General features: G+C 49.6%; 2 protein-coding genes across 2 annotated transcripts; one reads left to right on the top strand and one right to left on the bottom strand.

Annotated features, from left to right (window-relative positions):
• The first annotated feature begins 97 nt into the window (after positions 1-97).
• DRC3 (dynein regulatory complex subunit 3) lies at positions 98-15,216 on the top strand. Its single transcript, XM_076350791.1, has 12 exons — positions 98-267; positions 1,672-1,788; positions 3,298-3,464; positions 4,064-4,210; positions 5,379-5,498; positions 6,417-6,529; positions 7,832-8,006; positions 10,755-10,886; positions 12,177-12,247; positions 13,039-13,162; positions 14,628-14,759; positions 14,925-15,216. Exons 1-12 carry the CDS (start codon positions 111-113, stop codon positions 15,036-15,038), a joined length of 1,569 nt encoding a protein of 522 aa, XP_076206906.1. The 5' UTR covers positions 98-110; the 3' UTR covers positions 15,039-15,216.
• A 921-nt stretch (positions 15,217-16,137) lies between these two features.
• ATPAF2 (ATP synthase mitochondrial F1 complex assembly factor 2) lies at positions 16,138-23,880 on the bottom strand. The gene is made up of 8 exons (XM_076351137.1): positions 23,710-23,880; positions 21,738-21,782; positions 21,239-21,384; positions 20,304-20,401; positions 19,222-19,302; positions 18,976-19,088; positions 17,394-17,509; positions 16,138-16,769 (listed from the first exon to the last, which is right to left on the bottom strand). The coding sequence occupies exons 1-8, from the start codon at positions 23,837-23,839 to the stop codon at positions 16,632-16,634; spliced, it is 867 nt and encodes a 288-aa protein (XP_076207252.1). The 5' UTR covers positions 23,840-23,880; the 3' UTR covers positions 16,138-16,631.
• Between the last annotated feature and the right edge of the window lie 53 nt (positions 23,881-23,933).

Here is a 23,933-nt window from a genome sequence, read left to right as displayed (position 1 = left end):
CTTAATTCCTTGGAATTGTCATGCCCGCTCAATGAACGTTGGAAATAGTAGCCAGGCGGTGATTTAATTTATTTTTCTTTTCTGTCCTTTAAGGCTGATGCCATCTAAAAATGAGTCAGTTATACAATAGCATTGAGCCAAACGTTATTGATGATGAAATGGTTCAGAAAGCCGTTGAAGAGCAGTGTCCAGAGGACGTAAGAAAGCTTGCCAAAAGGGAAGGTGTTAACTTTAAGGATGTGACGGAGCTACAGCTTAGTTTTAGAAGTGAGTATCAGAATACATACTTTGTTTTCTTCTTCTTTTGTTAGAGGGTAATAGAATTAAGCATGAAGTGGCTAACTGGCAATTAAACAATCATGATTAGCTTGGATTTGTTATGTGAAAAGTAACATCTGGACTTACATTTTTAGTCACGCCTGTATGAAGTAGTTTCACTGGAGAGAGCTGGGTGCTTTTGCTGATGGGTAACTTTAAAGCTGCTTAACTTTACGCTATTATTGTCACTGCTATTCTTATTTAACATTTATATTGTGGTGACACCTACAGGCCACAGGCCTATCGGGCCCTTCTGTACGTGGACAAATGAAACCCTGGGCAGGCTCCGCCATCGCTGGCGATTATGTGAGAGCTATTTGGTAGATTATGGTGATTACAGTCCAATTCGGTGGCTTCCTCCAGTCATCCATAGCATTATCGCAGCTTGCCTCTTGCTGTCAAACCGGTCATAAACTTGCATTCAAAAAATGAAAAGGAAGAACATTTGGCTCAGTATTTGAGTATTTTGGGGGTATGTAATTTCATGGGCAAAAATCTGCTTTTGATTATTCGTTGCGTGTTCCAGTAAAATAATGCGTGTATTAGCTGAGTTCCTTAGAACAGAATCCCTGTTACCTGATCCCGCATGTATTTGTCTGCAAATACAAAATATAGAACTGTGTGAATATTTCGTGCATGCGATTCCTTGCTTTACTCTGCACTCACTAAACGGTGATAGCAGCTAACGAAATCCTCTGGGAAGCCATTGCGGGGGGAAAGAGAATTGGGAGTGAGGATGTTCTGTATTTTCTGTCACCCCGGTCCTAACGTTTTGCTGTAGTGCCTAATGACCTGCCCTTGTGATTCTGTTTTTGGAGAAAGCTAAATGCAGGGATATTGATTAGTTCCAAACTGCAGCCTTCACACAAAGACTAGACCCCAACTTGCTCTCCTGCGACGAGAATCCCAGGAGCAGGAGAGTAATTTACAAAAGCAGTAGCTGGCCACCACTAGCCTGCAAACGCGGAGAAAAGCAGAGTCTCATCCCAAACCTCCCTCTTGGAGCTGGAAAGGAAAATGAAGGTCAAGACCTCCTAGTAGTGGATTCATAAAGCCACTCCTGACTGCAGGGCCGTAGTCAGCATCCCCTCAGTGACTCGTTGGCGTCACTGATGAGCTGTATGCGCTGGTGCAGGACACGGAGGTTAACTGGGCTGTTTCATTGAAATCTCATCCAGCCAGTGGACCTCTCAGCTCTCTAGGGCAGTCATCACACGCTATCGTAATCTGCTGAAAATCATTTTGGAGGTAAGGCTGGACATGTTTTCCGTGTGCAAGATAGCATGTCCGCCAAGCTGAAAGCTGTCTCACATGAAAAGCAGTTTTGTTTTAGTTTTTTTCCTGTGGCTTTAGATATCCTGCAGATCGATAATCTGTGGCAGTTTGAGAACCTGACTAAACTGCAGCTGGACAACAACATCATTGAGAAGATAGAAGCTCTGGAGAGTCTGGTTCACCTCGAATGGCTGGGTAAGATACAGGCATATGAGGTTGGATGCCTTCACAGGTGCGAAGCAATCTGCGATAAAGCCAGGATGTCGCATTCCTTCTCAAACACGACTGATAGGAGCTTTTCCCAGGGAAGGCTGTCAGCTGTCTGTGTGTTTCCTCGTTTGACTGTCAAATGTCAAAATGCCTGAATATCAGAGCTGCAAAACGATCCTTCAAATGCTTAAAAACTGGTTTTCATACATTTGGTGTGGCAGGAACAGGAAGCTGAGATTTCAAGGTTGTTTCCAGGGTTTGTACTCGTATTTGGAGGTGACTTGCAGAAATATTTATGGAAACACCTCTGTGATTTAGAAGCCTGTATAGACCGTTTTCAAAGCTAATGCAGGCATTTCACAGACTAGAACCCGCTATCTTTACCCCTGTATGCTTAAGGCCTTGTCGTCATTGTTGTCCCAAGAAGTGCCCATCCTTGTAGTCTTAGGTGACTACTTACAACTAAAAACTCAGGATGCCGATAGCAGCATGACACAGCGGTGCAGGTTTTGATGCTGGGTAGATCGGTGAGCTTGCTGCTGCAGATTCATAGCTTAGAGCATTCTCTGGGAACTGCAGCTACGTTGCTGGTTGGCAGTGGAAATATCTCCTCAGCCATCTTTGAAAATAGCATGCGGGGCTTCGGTTCATAAGCACGTCTTAAAACGTCTGATGGGTTCTTCCGCCCAGTTGCCTGCACTGCTCTGATGCGCTTGCGAATCAACAGCTGATCACCACAACGTAAGCAGAGCGTTTTGAAGCACACTCATGGGTTTCGTTTGCCCAAAGGCTGCAGTGGTTCAGCAGCTGCTGCTTGAGTGTCTTAGCCGTCCAGGGGCTGGGGTGATGCAGACAGCTGGTAACCTCATCAACCGTCTTTGGACTCCCGAATCGCTCGGTACTGGCCGGAGGGCAAACACTGCCCTTAGTCATGATGACTGTAGGTGTTAGGATAGATGTTCTAGCAGGAGAAGAGGAAATTTCAATGAGTGAAATAGCTAAAGTGAGTATATGCCTTTGCATACCTCCATTGACAACAGGGCGATTCTGAGCGTGGAACTGGCATATGGGAATGACCATGACAGCGGGCATTGTTGTGGCAGGCAAGAGCCTGCAAGAAACAAGGCAGGGAGTGTCAAATGTGTCACAGAAACACCCCCCTTTTAGGGCATTTCCCTACCCCTTTTCTTGTATTTTGGGTTTCCCCATAAGGTAGAAATCACTTTCAGGTTGTGTATGTGGACTCTGCATGGAATACCTTCAACTGTTGCTCTCATTGAAAAGTTTCATGGACAGTTGCAAGGAGGAGATGTGAACGAATGACGATTTAATGCCGAGCCTTTCCTGTGGGACACTGAACACCCTCGAGGAAAATACTGCACATAAACTCCTAAATCAAGAACCAGGCTAAATGCAAGGTCTGAATCAGGGCGTTCTGCTAGAAACATTTCAGCTTCTGCTTGTAAAACTTTTGATTTCTAAACTCTTCCCCAGATTTGTCCTTCAACAATATTGAGGTAATTGAGGGCCTGGATACCCTTGTCAAACTGCAGGACCTCAGTCTCTACAATAACAGAATATCTAAAATTGAGCACATGGACACATTGCAAGAGCTGCAGATTTTCTCCATTGGAAAGAATAACCTGACCACTCTGGAAGACGTGAGTGCTCCCTGTCTTTGCAAATGTTCCCTGTCAAAGGATCAAATATTCTAAAACTGACATTTGCCACTGTGTCCAAGCCCCTCCTTAGAGGAGAAAATTCTCCTTAGGATTTCACTACCTCTGTAGTCTAAGTTGTGGTTTTGGTAAGCTGTCCCGGTGTTAAGTGCTTACTACGACTATCTCTCTTTTAGATTATTGACTCCTGGGGGCCCGGTTCTGTAACTGCTATCAGCTGTGGCAAAATTCCTATTGGTTCCCGTGAAAGCTAGAAAAGGAATAAGTAGCTACATATGAGAAAAGGAGGGAGTGGAGACTAGGATTTATTTGGGGTTCTTCTGAGGGCAGCTTACCAGTCTAAGACCTGTGATTTGTCCACCCCATCTGCCTTCTCTCTGCACCCATCGTTTATATATTCACAATGTGAATTTAAGTATTTCCTTTCCCGAAAGCATTAGAAACTCATAATTTAATGTCGCCTGTGTTTGGCAGCAGAGCAGGATACATATTGCAACATAATTGTAATAAGAGCAATGAATTTCAAGGCTGTGTGTTTCCCCAGCGCTGGGAAGTACAGCATCTCTTTCCCCTCGGCGTAGGTGATCTACCTCAGGAGGTTTAAAAACTTACGCACGCTGAATCTCGCGGGGAACCCTCTCTGCGACGATGAGCAGTATACGCTGTTTGTTGTTGCTCACTTTCCAGACCTGGTATACTTGGACTTCAAGCTCGTGAGTGACACCACGGTAAGCGTTTCTGCGTTCCCTGCTTGTGAAATCGGGCACCAGCATCTTACAGATCATTTGCTTCGTTGGTATGCTAGCAATATTCAGGGCAGGTTCCCTGCAGAAATTAGGCTTACAGAAACACGGAGTGTTTATTCTGCCTCCGCCTGACAGCTGTGAACCTGTAGGCCAAATTCTATCAAATCTGACAGAGAGGTAGAGGTGTCAGAGGCGCGATGTCTCCACAGATTTTGTGAAAATCAGCAGCTGTGTGTGGGAGAGGGGCCACAGAGAGGCTGCAGTGTGAGTGCAAGCCGCCTTAGAGATCGGAGAATCTCAGAGGAGATCAGTCTTGAGACATGGATCCAGGGGAAAGGAGGCCTGGTGGTCCTGCTGCTCACTGAGCAGTTTGTTTCGGTAGCAGACTGATGGACTATCCAGGCAAGCAGGTGCCGTTGAATGCACTTCCCGCTCTTGATTTCTGCGAACTGGACAGTGCATCCGCACCGGTAACCCGTGGGACTGCTTTTTGATCCCAGGGCTCAAAGGAACAAAGAAGGTTTTTTTTGTTTGGGTTTTTTTTTAGTAACCAAAGAACATGATTAATTGTAAATTTTCTTGGCACAGAGCAGGAGCTGTACTTGGAATACACTCTTACCATAGGACTGGAAGGGCTTTCCAGGCCATCGAGTCCAGTCCCTGCTCAGACAGACAGTACGTCATAGAATCGCATACTTAAATTTGTCAAGCTTCAGTTTCAAGCTAATTAGGTTCTTGCCTTTGCTCCTACCTTGCCATCCACTCCTCCAAAGAGCCTTCTCCTCCCTAGTAAATGTATTAAACTCGCTGGCTGATCAAATCAGAGCTCAAATTCTAGAAGTCAAAACAGGGCCTCCTGCTAAAAAAGAAAAAACAACCCTAAAGAGGAGGAAATGGGGAGAGAAAAGTTTCCTGGGACTGAATCGGCTCAGATGCGTTGAATGCGGAGTCAGAGTAATATACCAACAAAAAAATGGGATGAGGAATGGATTAGAAACTTCATAAGTAGTTTAATAAAAAGCCCATAAAGAAATGGAGTTGCAGAAGTCACTCAGGTGCATGTTCTAGAAAGATCAAATGCTTCTGCCAAGATTTGTTGAGCAATGCTGGATAATCTAATAGAAACATTTTCTTTGTTTGCATTTCTCAGCGAGAAGTTGCAGTTTTAAAGTATCAAGATCTTACTGAGCCATTGGAATGTGAGGAGGCTCGGGCCCTGGCTCAGCTGGAGGAAGAACAGGCAAAGCAGAAAGAGCTAGAGTACCACAAGGTATGTTTTCTTTGGCTGGTTGTATATTGTCTCAGGAGAAAGAAGCGCAACACGTACTGGCTCCTCTTTTACCTGCTTGAAGATTTAATAAGAGGTTAACATTGACTGTGCTAAAACTAAGGCTAGGATTAATCTCTGTGATCTCTGAATCTCATCTTTTGAATGAAAACAGGAACTGCTGTGGAATACGCATGACGTGGGGGAGCATAATTCTTTTGGCTGAACAATGAAACTACAGATACAGACCCTGCGAAGCTAAATAGTAAATCATACCCGGGAATCTTATCAGCCTGACATGAGATTAAGAAAATTACAGGTCTGAGGGAACCGTTAGCGTTTTCACGGTGCAGTGACTTTTTTTTCTCCTTCACACTAAGTTAATGCTTTTCATTAGTTTTATGGTTAAACTCTTCAGGGCTTTGAGAGGTCACTGCAGTCCTGTGAACAGACTGAAACCAAGACCAAGCAGAGTGGTGCTTTCAATTGTGGTCTGCCTCTGTGTTCCAGCCCCCTAGAAGATCAGACTGGCTGAAGAGCAGGCGGCGGTTAAGTGACAGGGAGGACATCTGCAGCTCTTCCCTCCATCCCTCCCCAAAGTCCACTGACTCCTTATCTGAAAGGCTTAATAGCTTTGCCATACGTGGTCGTATGTGGTAATGTCTTATATAAGATTAAACAGTGTTTTCTATCCTTAGGCTAGAGAGTTCTAGCAGCAAAGCCACGTGTGAACCAGGATGGTTTTCACTCCAGTTGCAGGGTGCTTTCCTGCCTTGGTTGGTATATCTATTCTGTTGGTATCACTGTGTCTGCACCAGTGTTCCTCTGCTGGTAAAGTGCTTATAGGAGAGACGCATCTTGAGGACTGGCAGCAGGTTGGCACTCTTTATTTTACTTACATTGCTCTGATTCTCTTCAAAGACAGCCTTTGTTGAGTACCTGAATGGATCATTCCTGTTTGACAGTATGTACGCAGGGGATACAGAAGCTGCCAAACTGGCTTACCTCCCTGGAGCGGGTGACCTGCTGCAGGCATATCCTTCCTGGGTTTAGAATACCTAGAGCTAAAACGTAATGCCTTGAGTTAAGAAGGAGGCGCACCCACAGGGACTCTTCATCCGTTGCTTTTGTCCAGGGCTGAAAGCTACACTGATCTAAGATCCGAGATGGTCTGTGTTCAATTTTGGAACGGCACCAAAAAACCCCACCGCAAGACCGTGAGACCAGTGACAGCTTCAAGGCTTGATATCTCATGAAATATGAGGGCTACAAACAAATGGTTTCTATTACCAGCAAGCTGGCCAACCCAGCTTGAAACATTCCATTTGTAAAACCATTCGTTTCTATCACCAACAGGTCATGAGATTCCAGCGTTTTAAATTCTCACCATTGTAATTACCATATTCCTTTTCCTTCACTTGAATCAAACACAGTTTTGGTAGCCTTCCTTTCTGACCCTTCAAGAATCAAGGCTTTGTACTTTCTTTAAGTCTGGAATCCACTTAAAGTTTAAAATGAGCTATAAGATAAATCTCTGTCAGTTAGATTGTAAGAGCGCAGTTGCTAAAATCATGTTGAAATTGAAGTGGTAGGAGATAGGAACAGACTAATCAGAATGATACGAGTCGCATATCTCACTACCTGCCAGAGCCGGCAACATGAAGTTTTCAGGCCAGCACTTTTTTCTGATCATTGCTCCTACACGGGGGATCAGAAAGCAGACACTTTTTTTTCTTTTTTCTTTTCTCATTCAGATTAATAGAGCATTGTCAAGGCCAGTAACTTGACCTTCCTTAAAATTGCATTACACTGTTGGGGAAAAATGCATCACGGCTTAACTACAATAGACTCTCGAAACAATTCCATTGCCAAGATAATAGCAGAAGAAAAATTGACGTTATTTTTGTGATGCTACCAAGTCAGTAGTTTACTCTGTGCTCTGGCTGTAGGCTCCAGAGCTGTATTTATTAACTACGCAGGCACTGTATTCACACTTGTGAAGACAGATAGGGTTATATGCTTCATTCCGCTGCTGTGTCAGAAAAGAGTCAGAGAAGTATATGTTTTCCCTTTTTTTTTTTTCCCCCCAAGGCCTTTTTCCCGTCAAGTTGCCACAGCTTTCTCCATACCCTTCAGGTAGCAAAATCCTATGCATAAAATGTGAATGGGTGACCCAGTCCTGCCGCAGAGAGAACACTTGGCAGCCTGCTCCCAGCAAGAACCATGGAGTTTACATCACAGTAGCTTGTAACTCTTGTTGCTCAAATTTGCAGAGCTAGAAGGAACATAGCATGTTGCTCCACTGAACAAGCGAAATACCTTGACTCTGGTGTCACGTACAGGAAGGAGTTTGTCTCAGTTTGTGAGAACCTGTTTAACTACGGTCTGAAAGAGTATGAAAAACGAGAAGCTGAAGTCTCTGATTTCTACGAAAGCCTTCATGAAGCGTTAACAGCCAACCAGCAAGAAGGCAGGAAAATAATCCTAGACTTTGAAAATCGGAACCAAAGGGTAAAGTTGTTATACTTTAGTTTGTTTGATACATGATTTCTCTACACCCTATGCCAGCTTTTAATTTCACCGGAGAACGAGGGTAGCTCCATTAAAATTAGGATAATGATACTGGATTTACACTGTGGTAATAGGAATCGGTTCTTGATCCCTCATGGCAGAGTCACAGAGTGGTTGAGGTTGGAAGGGACCTCTGGAGGGCGTCTGGTCCAACCCCCCTGCTCAAGCAGGGCCACCTACAGCAGGCTGCCCCGGGGCCGTCTCCAGACGGCCTTTGAATATCTCCGAGGATGGCGACTCCACAGCCTCTCTGGGCAACCTCTTCCAGCGCTCAGTCACTGATCTTTCTTTGCATGTTTCTTACAGTATAAATCTATACCAAGGAAAATTGTTGTGTTAGCTAATATAATGTCATTAACTAACATAATGTTAAAAGTTTTTTAGTACTTTATGTAGGAAAAGAATTTGGGGATCGAAGTTTCAACCCTTTGGGCAAACCACAACCAGCTAACACCAACAGCCTTTATCTATACTGGAAATTCAGCGTAGGACAAAATTAACATGTCATAGTGTTATCTTATTGTCCACAAAGGTAAAGGTCCTTCAAGGCTTTACAGAAAAAAAGTGGCTAAACTTGGTGGGGTTTTTTTACTTTTTTTTTGCCATCCAGAAAAGTTACCGGTCTTTAAGAAAATGGAAATGCTCAACCTTTCTTTTAGTTTAAATATTTTTGATGAAGTTGATTTAAAAAAAATATAGATTTATCAGATTTAATGCCACTCCCCTTCTCTTTGAGGCCTCCAACAGCTCTTCCTTCATTGAAAAAGGGGGAAGAAAAGGAAGGGGATTGCAGGGTATTCAGCCTGTTTTCAAGTAATTTTCTGCTTCAGTTCATTTTGTCAACAGCTCAAAGAGCTTTAACAAAAAATTAGATAAAGTTATTGTAATGTATTTCTAGTCTTTTTAAAGCAGGAACGATCTTTTTTTTCATTCTGCTCAACCACAGCCACCCATTGTGGCTGCTAAGGGTGTAGCTTCTAGCTGGATCCCTTTCTAACCATGTATAATAGATGGATCATTATTTTGTTTCCACAGAAAAAATAAGGGGGGGGGGGGCTAAAGCCTGGTAACACTGTCAGCTGAGCAGAGCAAGTCCCTGACAACCGACACCAGGCAGAGTCACGAGCGCTGGCTCCCTTTGAAAACCAGCTCACTTTTATTTAGGTGCCTTGACACCCGCTGGCGGCCTGCTGAGTCACTCTGCGCCCGGGTCCTTCAACCGTGCTGACTCACGCTGGCAAACATCAGCTCTAGCCGGGGCACGACTTTGCAGCCTTACCAGAGGGCAACATAAAAAGGTTGAGATGCATATTCAGTTGACTTGCACTTGAATTCCCAATATATCTTCCGTTTAAAAAAAAACCCACAAAACCAACCAACCAACCAAACAAAAACCAACAAAAAAACCCACCCCAAAATCAAACCCCAAGAAACATGGGCGAGACCAGATTTTGGCCCTTTGTCTTTGTCCGATGACCTGCAGACTCAGCTATGGATTGAGCTGCAAGAACAGGACGCTACAGTCAGCGTGACAGTTTTCATATAAATACTGGAGGAGTCGGTGTCAAAACCGAACACTGTATTTTAACAGCACTTCCCCATTAATCTAAAATTGCCGGAGGAGTTCAAAAGGTGCAGAGGCCCCAGCAGACTGAAATCTGTAAGCCATTCTTAGGGGCTGTTTGTCTCGCTGTAATTCTTTCATGTAAGCTTGGGTAACCTGTAAAATAACTCTGCTCTCTGAAGTTGGTTAAGGAGCAAAGGAGCATTAAAGACCTTGAACGTTGAAGTTATTGCTCCCAGAGGTGCGGCTTGAATGGCTGGGGAGCTTTTTGAGCCTCCTAACTTGTTTACATTAGAAAAGAAGATACTTTGCTCTCCCCTTTCCCCCTTTTAACGCTGCAAAGTTTGGGTAATCTAGTCCATTTTCAGACACAAGTCTTGGCAATGATTTTCGTCAGAATTCTCTATTTTAGCCTGTTCCGTTGCCTCTCAGGAGAAATGGATTAGACATCTTAAAACGTGTGTATTTTTTCCTCCTATTAACATTTGTTTGTTAACTTATTTTGAACAGACTTGAAAATAATACATTGCCCGGCACAAGAGGATTTTTTTTGAGCCAAGAAATCATAAAACTTGTCTGATACAGAAGTGACGTCAATATTTAATTCTGAAGGGCAATAAATCATTGTTGCAGGAGGAAGGCAGGCAATGATAGGTATTCCATATTCAGAATACTAAATCCTGACCCTACAGAAGTCAATCAAGATTCTCCTTGACATGAAGGGGATCAGGATTTAGGCCTGCATTTCTCTCTACAAAGTAATTGTTAATCTCTTCTTCATGGCCAGCAGTGTCAAGAATCTAATATTTTTTCTTTTTTTAAACTTGATATGTATCAGAAGGGGAACCACAGCTAGAAGCATAGAAGGGGCAAAGTCTTCTGCTGACTGGAGGATGAGGAAGCGTTTTCACCGATTTCACAGCATTGCCCCTGGATCGTTAGCGCAGTAGCATGCCTCAGCACTGTTGACTAGCCAGTATGTAAATCTGGAGACTTCCTGAATCATCACATTTCATTGCAGCTAATCATCAGCAGGAACTTTTCTGACATATGTAACAAGTTAATTAAATTGCAATGGAGTGCTGAACACAAACTATAAGTAATTTATTTATCTCTGTGTTTAGAGGCTGGATGAGATTCATAATGCCAGGAGTTACGATATTGCTGAGTCTAAACGAGCCAAGTACAAGGAGGACATACTTCAGCTCTCAGAAGCACTCATGACCTTGGAAATGCTGATAGCTGACCAGCTGGAGGTAAGGGGTCAAGCACATACCTGTGAGACCTCACATCCAGAACACAGGGGGGTGTCATTTTTCTGTTGCTGCACCCCTCTGTTTAGTAGCCCGTTGCACAAAGAGGGGGGCGTAGGTCTTCCAGTCAGCTAATGTTTTGTCTCCATCTTATTCTTTCTCTGCTCAGAGATGATCTGGGTGAGATCAGGCCCTGGACATTGATCCATTGCAACAGATTTCTGTTGCTCAGAGCAAAGCGCAGTATGATCTTCGCATCTATCCAAGCTGATTTCCTAGACTTTAGAGAAAGGGACTTGAGGTCATTCAGTCATTTTATAGGTCTGCGAACAGAAGTCACTGCATAGCATGGGGTATGCATTTGGGATTCTAGAGGTGTAATTCTTTGAAGCTGATCTTTGCTATGAATAAGATTACACACATTCCTGCTCAGCTTACTGCATTTGCTTGCATAATAGCTGCCTTTTTTCTCCCCAGACTTTTCCTCGAAAACTAGGGCAGGGCTGCTAATGTGCATCTTCATCTGAAAAAAAAAAAAAAAAAGTAATCTGTTTAAAAATTAGCAGGCAGGAGCTGCGGCCTGTGTGCAAGCAGATGCAGCAGTTTACTTTTGTGAATGTGCCTGACAGAAAGCAGCAGCTCAAAATGGATTCCTCCCTGCATCAGGATTGTGCCTTTTAGTGTTTTCTGAATTGGTCCTCATGTATCTGCAGTCACTGATGGAATGAGCAGAAACATTCCTCCCCGTATGCCCTTCTGGATCTGCAGGATTCGGGTGGCTAACTGTTGTATCAAGACATTAAGTGCAACACTTCACAGATTCCCCATCAGCCGTTTCTGAGAGAGGTAACAGGCAGCAGCAATTTTAGTTTCTGAGGACTAAAACAAAAGCTGCGGTAAGCCCAGGCATTGGTTATGCTTCTGACAAGAGGCTCTTCAAACATACAAGGAGACTGCAGCATGGCAGTATTCAGGAATACAGTGCACTCTGTGCATTACTTAGGTGAGGGTAAAAAAGCATCAGCTAGCTTGCTCCAGACACCGGGCAAAGGTACCATTCAGTCAGCTTCCCTCCAATAAACTGATTCTGATTTTCTGTCCCTGAATGAGGAAAGAAAATCTTGCAGCACTTTCAAAACACTTTAAGTGCTTGAGGCAGTGCAGTTTCTGACTGCGCTAATAACAGCAGTGAGTCCGAATTATAATCAGTTGTAGATTCTTCCTAGGCTCCCTGACTCCCTTTTATGTTTATGCAAGTTTTCATTATAATATTTCCTTTTTCCCTCTGTTAAGGAGCTAATAAAGGATTTTAAAAGAAACATTGCTGTCATAGCATCAACATTCATTGAAAACGTTAAAGGGATATATCCTTTTGACAGTACGTCGGCCTGGACCTCCCAGTGATGTACGTATATCTCGCTTCTAAATCCAGAAATGAGCCATCAGAATAGAATTTGATTTTTTTTTTTTTTTTAAATCAACAGAAAAGGTCTTTTCCCAGCTTTGCAGGAATGGTCATTTAAGGTGCCCAGCTTCTTTCTGTGGGGACTCTGGAGAGGACAAAAGGTTCTAAGTTCTCCTGTGCTGAAAGTTTGCATGACTTACGCAGCTTTCTCCCCCTTGGGAATCTTCCTTTCTTCTCCACACAGCCATGACAAAACCCTGGGAAGGTCTGGTTAGACTGTTTTCTATGTACATTCTTGCCATAGCAGCCAATGAAATACCTACAATTCGTGTTGAAGTTTCTTTAAATGGCCTTCATTTTTGTGTTGTTGATGTCTTCTGAAACAAAGTGAGATGAGAATACCAAAGTGCTTCAGTGACAGGTTACACTAAATATATAAATCTCTTGGCCTGGTGCAAATAATTGCACCGTATTCAGAGCTTCGCTTATATCCTGGGAGGCCTCCCTCAATTTCTGTTGCAAACCTAGGCCCACTCTCAGTTCTGCGTGATATATGGCAGCGAGGATGAGACCCAGTGTGCGATTAAGAGCAGAAAGTGTATATCCTGACATCAGAGCAGCTTCTGGCAGCAGCCAGGCTCTTTCCTGCGGAGGCCCACTGTGCGGATGCTCAGTCTCTAGTTACAGGAGGTCATTTAATCTCTACAAGTGAGTGGTGTCGTCAGCTTTTTCCTTAACCATCTTCTCTACGATGACCCAGTGCCGGGACCTGGAAAACCGTTACCATGAAAAGCTGCTAGAGATCTCCATCACCACACTGGAGAAATCAGTCAAGAATGAGCTTGACGAGGATTTGCCAGCTGACGTTCGAATGGTGAGGGCACCAAAAAAATTCATCTCTGCTAGGGAGTCGTCGAGAAGAGGAGGCCACAGCCTCTTCTCAGAAGGGACAGGGTTTCCAGGAGGCTCGATACAGCTAAAGCCATGACTAAACCAGAGCGTAACCTCCTCCTAAGAGGCCCCAGCCACTTGGCTGGACTGCAGTGCTGCCGGACATCTCCGCTGACAAGGACAGAGGATAACTGCACTGCAGGTTTCCCTGGGCGCTGCCAGAGCTGGTGGCAGCAGCCCAGGAGAGGTGCTGAGGAAGTCTCTCTCCTGCCTCCAGCACAACTCACTTCTCTGGCTGATTTCCAGACAGTCCCAACCCAGCAGGTAACTTAGGCAGCGTCTTTGCTGCACTCGCAACTGGTTTTGTTCAGATTCTCCCTGCTCCCCCAGGAGAATCCGAACACCGCTCTGACTTCCTTGCACCGGGACTCTTGTTTGCCTCAGTGATTTCAAAAGCCCTCCCTAGAGCTCCCCAGCCCGTGAGCTGATCTGGAGGCAGGACATGACATTTCAAACGCCCTCAGTCTTGCTGTGATATCAAAGATCCCAGGAGCCTTTCAGATAGCACCAAGATCGTTGCAGTGCTCCAGTCAGCAACGCCGCTGATCTTTTTGCCTCCGTTATTCCTTCATTTAGTGGCTAAATGACTTGAGTTTTGGATTCGCTATGGTTTTGCTCTGTCCAGATTATCCCAGCCCCCCCATTACTCCAGGTAATCAAGAGCTGACAAACACAAAACAGACCCCTCGGCACCCCCGGGGGAGCTCCCTGCTTTATGGCCTGTGCAGATGGCTGCAGTTACGCACTGTTGCTGTGCACCCATTTTGCCTCGCTGCCATCCATTTCCATGGAGAAGCAATCTTCATTTGTTCAACAGCTGCACTTGGCTGCAGGAGGAGAGTCATTACGGTTTAGCAAAGCCACCCTCTATTTAGAGCCACAGGGGAAGTCACTGCTTTGATTAGAAGCTGGGACTCTCCAAAAATGAAGATTTACAGCCAGTGCCACTAATGCAAGAGACCCTTCCAAGTGCGATTTTCCACTTCCCGCACCTGCTGGGCCAGGCGTGCTGGAGCATATGCAGCCCTGCTTCAACACCAGCTGCCCGCTGGGGCCTGCCATGCGCTGCAAGCCAGCCCCGCCTGCGGCAGAGCACTCAGCAGCAGGCATTTGTTCCCTGCTCCAGCAGGTGAGGCTGAGGGTGCTGCCTCAGTTTCCCCACTCGTACCAGGGATAATACTCCATTACACCGTAGCGAGGCCCGGACACATCCTTGCGAAGGGTAAAGCACTGGATTCCTCCCGAAGAGTAGGGCTTTGTCAGTCTGAAACAGAGGTCTGATTTTCTTTCCCTAAGCACTGCAGTTACTGTGCTGCTAGTTCCGAGCTCTGCTGCTTTCGCTGCGTGCCCACCCCCCCCTCCCCTCATCCGGTCACGTTACCTCCTAGCTTCTTGTGGACAAAAACACCATTGTGAACGCAGTCAACGTGTCCCATGGCATCCGCCTGCTGAAGATTGATAAGCGAGAGAGCGACATCCTCAGCAACACCTACCGCTGGCAGGCCTCCGTGACAGAGAAGGTAAGAGACCCTCGTGCTCAGGGGGACGGGGCACAGAGGGGTCTGGCCCAAGCGGTGGGGACACTGCTAGGAAAGACGCTCCCTAACCTTTGCTGGAGCCCTCTGTGCTACAGCAAGGGACCCTGACGCGCCTGCAGATTCACTGCTTGGTTTCCATCTGTTCAGGCTTTCCAAAACGAGATCGACAGAAACCGCGACCGTGTCAAAGAGATTGTTCAGTACATCGACAACCTCCAGGAGGAGCTGGATAACACAGAGATCCTGGAGCCGACGGAGTAGGTCTGCCACGGGCTGGGCAGCTGCCTTAGCTGGGGGCACACAGGACGGCCCCCAGCGGCAGCACACCCAGCAGGGACGGCTGCCTCTCTATGCCTGAGCAATCTGGGACATTTCAGGCCAAAGGCATACTTCTTCCATCCCACCATAAACGGCAAATAAAAGTACTTACTGACTCTGGAAAAGCATATGAAGCTCTGTCTCTTCCATCGTGTTGGCATGAAAGCCTGTGCAGACAGAGCTCAGACCTGGTCACAAGGGGTTACGGATCAGCTGTGAGCTGATTGAACCAAATCATCGTAGCGTATCATGCCTGAAAGCTTTGGTCCCTGCAAGCACAGTGGCAGGAACCTGCGAGCCACAGGCATGCGGCAGCAGCCTGGGAGAGGAGCGCTCGCCATCAAGCCACCCCCAAGATAACGGCAGGTTTCCAGCTCGGCAAGCACAAGGCTGGCGGGGGCTCTGCGTGTCTGGGAGCCTTGTCTTCTCACAAAAGCAGCTTTCTGCAGTGTGAACAGAGCAGCCCCCAGCTAGCAGGAAGGGAAATCAATGGTTCCACAGGAGCTCACACACCGCCGCTCGCAACAGCCAAGCGAGGAGTCATTAATTCCCCTCTTTGCCCGGTGACAGCAGCTGCTGCGCTCACTTGTGGGCAGCTTCTGACGAATGATGCTGGCCGGGGGCTGGAGGCAAGCAGCGAGGAGAAAGGTGGGAAGGTTAAATGAGAGGGTGGCCGCATACGCACTCTGGGGAGAGACCGTGTCTCTCCGAAAGCCCCGTGGCTGGTGCTGCCTGTCATACACAGATTTAGCTCATAGTACCCTGTGCTTTTGAAGATGGCAGGAGTCCAGGTTCCCCCCCTCTTGCTCCAGGACTGCACAGTCGGCTCCTTGCTACTCCTTGGCTGCAAGGACAGGGCACCTAGCGTGGAGAGGCTCACACAGAGACGCGGAGGGAGCAGACCTGTTTGGTAGTTAGTGTCTGCTCAGCTCTGCTCCGTGTTTTTTTTCTGCCTGCAGCCATCCCAGCACCTGCCTGGAACCTAGTAACTCAGGACCTCCACCACGGTTTGGTGATGAAAACAAAGAAACACTCAGCAGCATTGGCTTTCGGTATCTAGCAGGGGCAGGCCTTTAATCAAACAGAGAGACCCCGGTGTTACGTACAGGCACGCTGAGGGATGAAGAACAGATGCAATGGAGTCTGTTTTCAGATTTCCATAACAAGTGTGTATCAGGAGCTGGCAGCTATGAAGACATGTGGCATATGCTGGGTATGTCTGTGCCGCGCCCCGCCCAGGAAGCCGTTTCTTTCGTGGGAGCTCCTCTGATGAGTTACAGACACCAGTAACGGACAGAGCTGCCGTCTTGGGGATGCAGAGGGAGCTCACCTTGACCTTTCCTCCTTGCGGGCTCAAAACTGCTGGCGCTGCACTGCGGCAGGCAGTCCAAGCGAGGAGTTGCCCACCAAGTCGCAGTTCCTCAGCACGAGGCTGATCCCAGGAAAGGCGTGGTGGCAGGAGGGTGGTTACCGGCCACTGGGTCACGCCAGCGATTCACAGCTGGGCATTTTCCTCCTGCGCCCAGCCCAGCAGCCTCAGTCCTGCAACAGCTTGTGTTTTACAGTCGAGCTCTCCGAACAGAGGTGAACAAAGAGAGTCCCAGCTGCCGTGCGAGCACACAGCTCGCACAGATCATAGTCATGGGCCCACTCCACGCTGCCCCACCGCTGAATCTGAAGGAGAGGAGGAACACGAGTCAGTTCAGGACTGGATTATATGTAGAGCTGCTCAGCAACTCTCAGCCTCCCTTTTCATGTTTGAGAAACACGGGTAACCCCCCAGGAGCTGTTCTGATCGCTGACTACAGGGGTAGGGAGATCTCCAGATGAGTTCGGTGGAAGGACATGCTTCATCTGGGTCTGAGGCAAAGCCCCTTAAAGGGAGGATGAAAAGATTCCCATCAACTTCAGCCGCTTTTGGGTCAGGGAGAGCTTCACGCCAGGCCAGTTTGCAGTAAGCAAGTTATTAGCTTGGTGTCTACCAGGGCCTCCAGGCTGGATAACCCACAGCAAGAGAAGCCAGCCACGACTGCACTTCAGATTCGAGAGGGAGAAAAGCAGCCATCTGGGTTCTGCAAAAAGAAACTGGCAGTCCTGGGAGCGCTCTGGGCTGTTGCGCCCATGATGTTGCTCTACAGCAGCGCACGCCAAATTCTCTCAAACGGGGAGACTGGCGGAATGGAACCTCTCCTGCAACAGCAGGCACTTCCCTTGCCAGTTATTTGTGGTGGGAGACGCATTTGTCATGCTGAGATTATTGCTATTTGAATTATAGGGCTGTTCTGTAACATCATTTACCTGGTATTCTTCCTCCAGGCGAGACAGAAGCACGGCTTTCTCTACTGTAATGTGCCTGTCAATCAGACCCATGGACAGAATCAGAGATTTCAGCTGGGTGATTACATATTCTATACCTGGAAGGGAATAACCCAAAACAAACAAGGTTCATGGTTGTTTTCTGCAGCGTTACAGCGGCATCTCCACATGCTCTGAAGAGACAGTCAGGGTGTGGTACCTCCTCAGGGATAGTGATACTTCCCACTTGCATCTGGGCACTTAAGCGTCAGATCTGCAGTTAGCAGCAGACACAAAGCGCTGTTCTGGCCGCTGTCGCTGCAGTGACAAAGGCTACGCCTTGGAAACGGCCTCCGTTTATTCTGCCACAAACCTGCCCTGTGCGAAGGGAAGGGATACCCATCCAGGCCGGAGTATTCTGGAGCTTAGGTGAAAGTCCAGGGTGAGAGGGACTCCTATGCTGTTTGGTGATAGAAGAGCTGTCCGCATCTATAACCACTCCTAGAAAACCGCTGTGCAAATGTGTGTGGTGGGCTGTCCCCTGGGAGAACTGTGTTGGCAAAGGACACAGCTGCTGGGCTCAGCTGATAAAACAGCAGAGCTCTTTCCTGCCACACCACCAGCTACCGGCTTGCAAGACACCCCTCTTCAGGGGAGGAGAGCGAGTGCCTGATGGCTGAGGGACCTGAGCAAATCCCACAGACACGCACAGCCAGGAGGAGGAGGAAAGAAGGGCTCAAAACTCTGAGCTGCTGAGCGCTCACGGTTCAGCTCAGGCTGATAGGAAATGTAGGTGCCTGCGCGTGCACAGGGTCTAAGGAAGGAACTGAAGTCAGACTCGTCCTGCGTTACCAGTCTAGGCCAGACCTTGAATTTCAGGTCTAAAGTCGACCAGCTGCCCAGAGGCTCCCCTTCCCCAGGGGAGGCACATGCTTTTCCCTTCCACCCTGCCTACCCATATTACAAACTGTGAGGAGAAGAAATGATTCATCAAAAAACAATCTTTACAGGGGTAACAGAAAGGCTTTGCAAGCCCTGTCCCTGTTAACTTCCCTTAGCAGCTCAGCTAGTGTCTTCTGTGGACGTCACTGTCTGCTGCTCATTCAAGTCTTGCATTTGAGGACTTGAGCAAAGCAAACATTACTCCATTTCTTTATCTTTAGGTGTCATTCAGCAGTATAAAGTAAGATCAAGTGGGCTGTAAGGGTGAAAGAGTGAGGACAGTGCACAGAACCATGGACGCTTGGAGCACTAAACCCCGTTTCTCTTCCTGGTAACAAAGCTGGGGACTAAATCACTAGAAAGTTTGGCATTAAATTTGTGCTAGGGTAGAGCAGACAACTCGCGGGCCAGCACAGTCAGACCTTGAACACTAGTGGCACTACGAGGGGAGTCCCTACCCGTAACAAATTACAGCTAAGGGACTGGCCTGCAGATTTAAAACATAAACCTCAACACTCTGACTATCCCAGCGTATCAGCAGGAGAGAGAAAACATTACAGTCACTTTTCTGCCCCGTGGAGAGGAACCGCCTCCTCCACTGGCACAGCCCGAGCGGAGGGCTCCCCGGCGCAGCCTCTCTCACCTTGCAGGGCCCACATGTTGTAGGATGCCAGATGGCTGACGAAGGTCTCCTTGGTGCTGGCTGGGATGTTTGGCCCCAGGATGCTGGTTGAGGAGCCAATTGCCACGTTGTACCTGAAACGATCACCCGGCCCCTTAGAAAAGCACAGGGCTTGTGGACCTTGCAGCTCCGACAGTCACAAGCACTAGAGCTCCTGGCCTCAGGAGCACAGGGCATAAGCAGACAGAAACATCTTTGACCTCTTACCTTTTCTCAGCCCAGGCGACAACGGGATCCCATTCATTCTTCTGCAGCTCTGCCAAGGCGGCTGGCTCCTCCACACGATAGCTGGGACATTGCAGAACAAAACCACACTGGACGTTCACTCCCAGGCTGCCAGACTGCTCCCTGCCAGGCTGGAGCACACCTCTGGGAAGGAAGCTGCTCCCCACCAGACCACAGCAAGGGGAACAAGGGCCTACTGTCCACCCAGGCAGCGGCAGCAGTGACTGGGGACAATCCCCCCACTCTTCCCCAAATTCAGAGTGTTTTGTTGTTCCAGGAAGGACAATTCTACCTTACTACAAAACAGCAGCAAACCGGCCAACAGAAAATTGCAGGTAGCCCCAAGCCAGCCACAGGATGCAGCGAGGTTTAGCGGTTAGAGCAGGGGACGTATCCCACTGGAACTCTTTATACGGGGCCACTCCTCCTGCCTCACTTTGCCCAGTGGCTCAGCTCGGCGCTCCCCGCTGCCAGCCTGACCAAAGCCACGAAGGCTTTGGGGGATGTCCCGTTCCCCTCTCCACACAGGAGCTGTGCAGCTGCCAGCGGACACCTCAGAGGCTGGGACTGTGAGACAGGAGCTTGGGCACGAATAGGCTTGATCCTGCAGCCCACGGGGGCTTTAAGGAACGAAGGGCATTTTGCTACTGGTACAAGTAATCTGAGCTGCCTGTACTGGCACACGAGTACCAGGGACTGGGCTGACAAGATTCCCCCAGGCCTTTCAAAGATGTTTTTTTTTTCCCCAAGGATATCTTCATTTCCTGCTGCTCCCGCCCTTGCCCAGCATGGAGGTGTCCAAAACAGAGTTCAACAGAGGACCAGGTCCCCATTCTCCCTCATACCTATGCCCTTCGCGTGCACAGACTTCCACTAGGTTTGCAGACGTAGGACTGGCCCAAACTAATTCAAACCCTCGGGCCAAAACCAGGACAGATCAGAGCCCTGCCACGACTGGGTTACGGTAGACATTTTTCCTCACTTCCTCCCCCAACCGCCCTTCCAAAAACCACACTGTGACAAGACAACCTCGCCCCCGCGACAGCGGGGCCCCCATCTCGTACCAGATGGTGTCAGTCTCCAGGAACTTCACAGCCGCACGGATCAGCTGCATTTTGTTTCGCTGCGTGGGATTGTCCAGCGCTGTGTTGCACAGTGTGGTCTGCGGGATAAAGGCAGTTTAAATCGCTGTTATTCAAGGCTTGGGGAAGCAGCAGCTTCCATTGCACAAGGCCAAGAAGAAGCAGCGGAATTTGGGGCAGACAGAGAACCGAGGAATGCAGCTAAAAGGGGTGCAGGGCCAGAACATAGCTCACCTAATAGGAATCTTCTCACTGATTTCGGAAGCCTCGGGAGCAGGCCCATCAAGCACCAGGGGAGAGGGCTCACGGACTGCTCCAGAGCTCATTCCATTTCCTCCTGTCCCTTGCTATCCCCAGTAACACTGTCCGGCCCCTTCTCAAGTCCCCCAGTGACACAGATTCCCCCCTCAGACGGTCACCCAGCCAGCATCTAACTGCCCGCACAACCACAAGGTTCTCCCCAGTGCCCAAAGTCCCGACCTCTTGTCCCCGATTCCATGGGCATTAGGACAACCTGCTCTCTCCAAGTTCTGCGTTTGGAGACCATTCTCATGTCTACGCAGTCACCCCAGTTTTAGACCAAGCCATGCAAATTCTACTGCAAGTACTCAGGAGAGCTGGCGGAGGCAGGACGCAGAAGGAAGCGTTCTCAGAAGATGCCCCCGTCTCGCACACCCCGGCGCAAGACTTACACCCCAAAGCAGGTCTCCACCCCAAAGCGGTTCTCAACCCTTGCTCTGGAATCCGTTCTGCCAGCTGGCAAAGCCCTTGCCAGGTGGCAGTGGCCTGGCAAACCCATCTTTAGCCCCTGGCATTTCGATTCCCTGTCCTTAATCCTGACTTCCTTGACCTGACTGCTCCCAACACACGGCGTTCTGCCCCGCCGAGGTCTGGGTGCCCCGACCTGCCGTGCTCACCAGGTGCATAGTGTAGGCCTTGATGGTGTCTTTCTGGGAGTCCCACTCTGTTGCCACTGCAATGGCCAAGGCCTCACTGGGGACAGCGAAGAGCTTGGCCTGGGGCGTTTTCAGCTTCCGGTGGTCCAGGTTTATTTCAAAGCCTCCTGGGGAATCAGAGTATAAATCCTGGGGAATCAAAGAGGAGCAGGCACTAAGGAACAACAGACAACCCCACAGCGGGAGCAGACTCAGAGCCGGAGCTGACGGGAGCAAGGGACCAGGGATACTCGAGTTTCCCACCATCACCATCATTTTGACATACTTTTCCCCAAAATGGTCTTGGAAGGTGTTTCCCACCACACAGCTTCGCTATAGATGAGGAAAGGGCACAGCAGGCTGGTGACAAATACTCCACTCGCACATTGCGGGTGTGCCACGCTCTCGCTGAAGAAGCGTGGGGTGATAACACCCCTCCCGGGGACCAGCCCCTCTGTCCTGTCCCGGCGGCCGTACTCACCTTCTCCTTGCGAGATGCTCACGTTCTGGTAAAACCGCTTCCTCTCTGGGGGCAAAAACAGAGCCATTCAGAGGGCAGTTAGAGGAGGTTCAGCCTCTTCCCCTGCTCCCCATCACAGCCCAGAACAGATGGAGCCCTCGGTGCTGTCGAGGTGGCCTGGCCACAAAAATCCTGCCCGTTCATCGACAGCTTCCAAGCACCACACCATTTCAGCAAGCTCCACTCAACTGGTGAAGCGCCACGAAACTGGTGAAAAACCACAGCGTTGCTGTGCACAACCGGCAAGTGAACGGGACCAGCTTGACTTTGCTTCCACCAGCCCAGGCTGGGCTCTCAGCTCCCTTCGAACTGGCCTGCACCGAGTTTCTACAGACTCTGGCAAGGGGTGGTTTCCAAAGCAGACCTGTCCCAGCTCTCCTTCCCAGCCTGTTGGAGGAGTTTCACTCTGAGCTCAATCTTTCAAGATTTTCCCACTGCAATCACGTTTGACAAATAGTCCCTGAGCCGCCTTGGCTAACTCTCTCTCCCTGCTTGCTCTCAGAGCGAGGAGAAACCCAGCAGAGCTGGGTTAGAGGCAGGGCAGGCCACAGTGACCTCCCTGTCCACCCCTGCCGCCGGCAAACCCCCCGTCCCCCCGGTGCCAGCCCACACGCTCTCCCTCAGCGCGTCTGGCTCATTCTCCGCTTTGACCTGCAGCCAATGCACCCGCTGGAAGAACCACAGCTACCGGCAGGCTCAGAGCATGCAGGGGCAAGGACACCGTTCCCCGCCACTGCGACTGCCCACGGGGGCGGGTTTATTGCAGGCGCCCGCGGTAACAGCTGGAGGGTGTTGGGGACACCTCGCACACACTGCAGCGTGCCACTGAGTCACCAGGGGAAGCAACCACCTCCCGCAGCCGCCTCCAGCCCACACATCCCGCTCCGGCTCGGGAGTACGCCTGCTCCACCAGCAAGGTGAGCCTGGGGGAACTGCAGGTCTCTGTTTTAAGAGCAGCCTCCTTTCCTACCAGCACTGTTTCAACGCGCTCCCAGCACCTGAGAGCCGGATTACACGCGTTGCAAAAGCTTGTCTCTCTCACACAAGGCAGGAAGAATCTGCAAGCCGTTCCCCTGACGACAGCAACCAGACCGTAAATCCCCAACCCATAAATCTACTTCGTGAAGGGTGAAGTGAGCAGGCCAGGCTGCAGGTCTGTTATTCTAGGCTGAAAAAAAAAAAGCACATTCGCTCTGGGGAAACGGAACAGGATTTGCTCGGGCTCAACGACCCGCAAGCTTGGGGGCCTCAGAAAACGCCGCACTGTTGAGGGCACAGATCTGAAAAGATTAACCTGTGTCTACCCCAGAAGAGTCCTGAGTCATGTCAGTGGGCTCCCAACACCCCGCGATGAGTCACTGCGACTCTGCAGCCTCACCTCAGACAGAACGAGACTGATTTTACCGTCCTCAAACCCACACGTTTCCAGCAAAATCTGTGGAGGGGATACACGGCCCAGAACGTGCCCGAACCACCCCGGCTAGGTCCCATCCCCCCAGAATCCCTAAAAAAACCGCCAAAACACAAAAGCAAACTGGTGCACTGAGGACTTGGCCGTGCTGCCAGCGAATCCCCCCCTCCGAACCCCCCCCCCTCATGCCAGGAGAAGGGTGCGGGGGGGAGGCCCAACACCCGGCCACATCACGAAAAGGCCTTGGGGAGCCCGGACCCCGCGGGGCTGTGCTGGCAGCGCTCCCTGCCCCGCCGGGGTGTGGGGTGGCGGGGTGGGGGCTGGATTTGACCGTCTCCCTTGTTTCCACCCACCCTGAGGGCGCCGAGCCCAGCCCTCCCCTGGCCCGGCGTGACCTTGAGGGGTGTCACCGGGGGAAGGGGGGGGGGGCTGTCCCAGCGGGACCGGCCCCACCGGGCCAGGGAAGGGCCCCCCTCCCCGAAGGGGGCCGGAGAAGCCCCGGGCGGCCCGGCGCTCCCTCACCTGCCGGTGGGGCGTAGGTCCGGCCCCCGCCCGGCCCCACCGGGCCGCTCCCGTCGGCGACAGGAGGCGGTCGGGGAAGCCGGGCCGGCGGGGAGCGGCCTTGCAGCAGCCGGCGGCAGCCGCGCCACATCGCGGCGAGGGACGAGGAGGAGCTGGAGCCGCCGCCGCCCTCCCGCCTCAGCGCGGCTCCGCGGGCGCCGCCATGCCGCCGCGGCAACAGCCAA

This window comes from Aptenodytes patagonicus, chromosome 13, assembly GCF_965638725.1.
Source record: "Aptenodytes patagonicus chromosome 13, bAptPat1.pri.cur, whole genome shotgun sequence".
In the NCBI taxonomy this organism is placed as follows: domain Eukaryota; kingdom Metazoa; phylum Chordata; class Aves; order Sphenisciformes; family Spheniscidae; genus Aptenodytes; species Aptenodytes patagonicus.
Note: the sequence above shows the minus strand (reverse complement) of the source record. Positions and strands in the feature narration are given on the sequence as shown.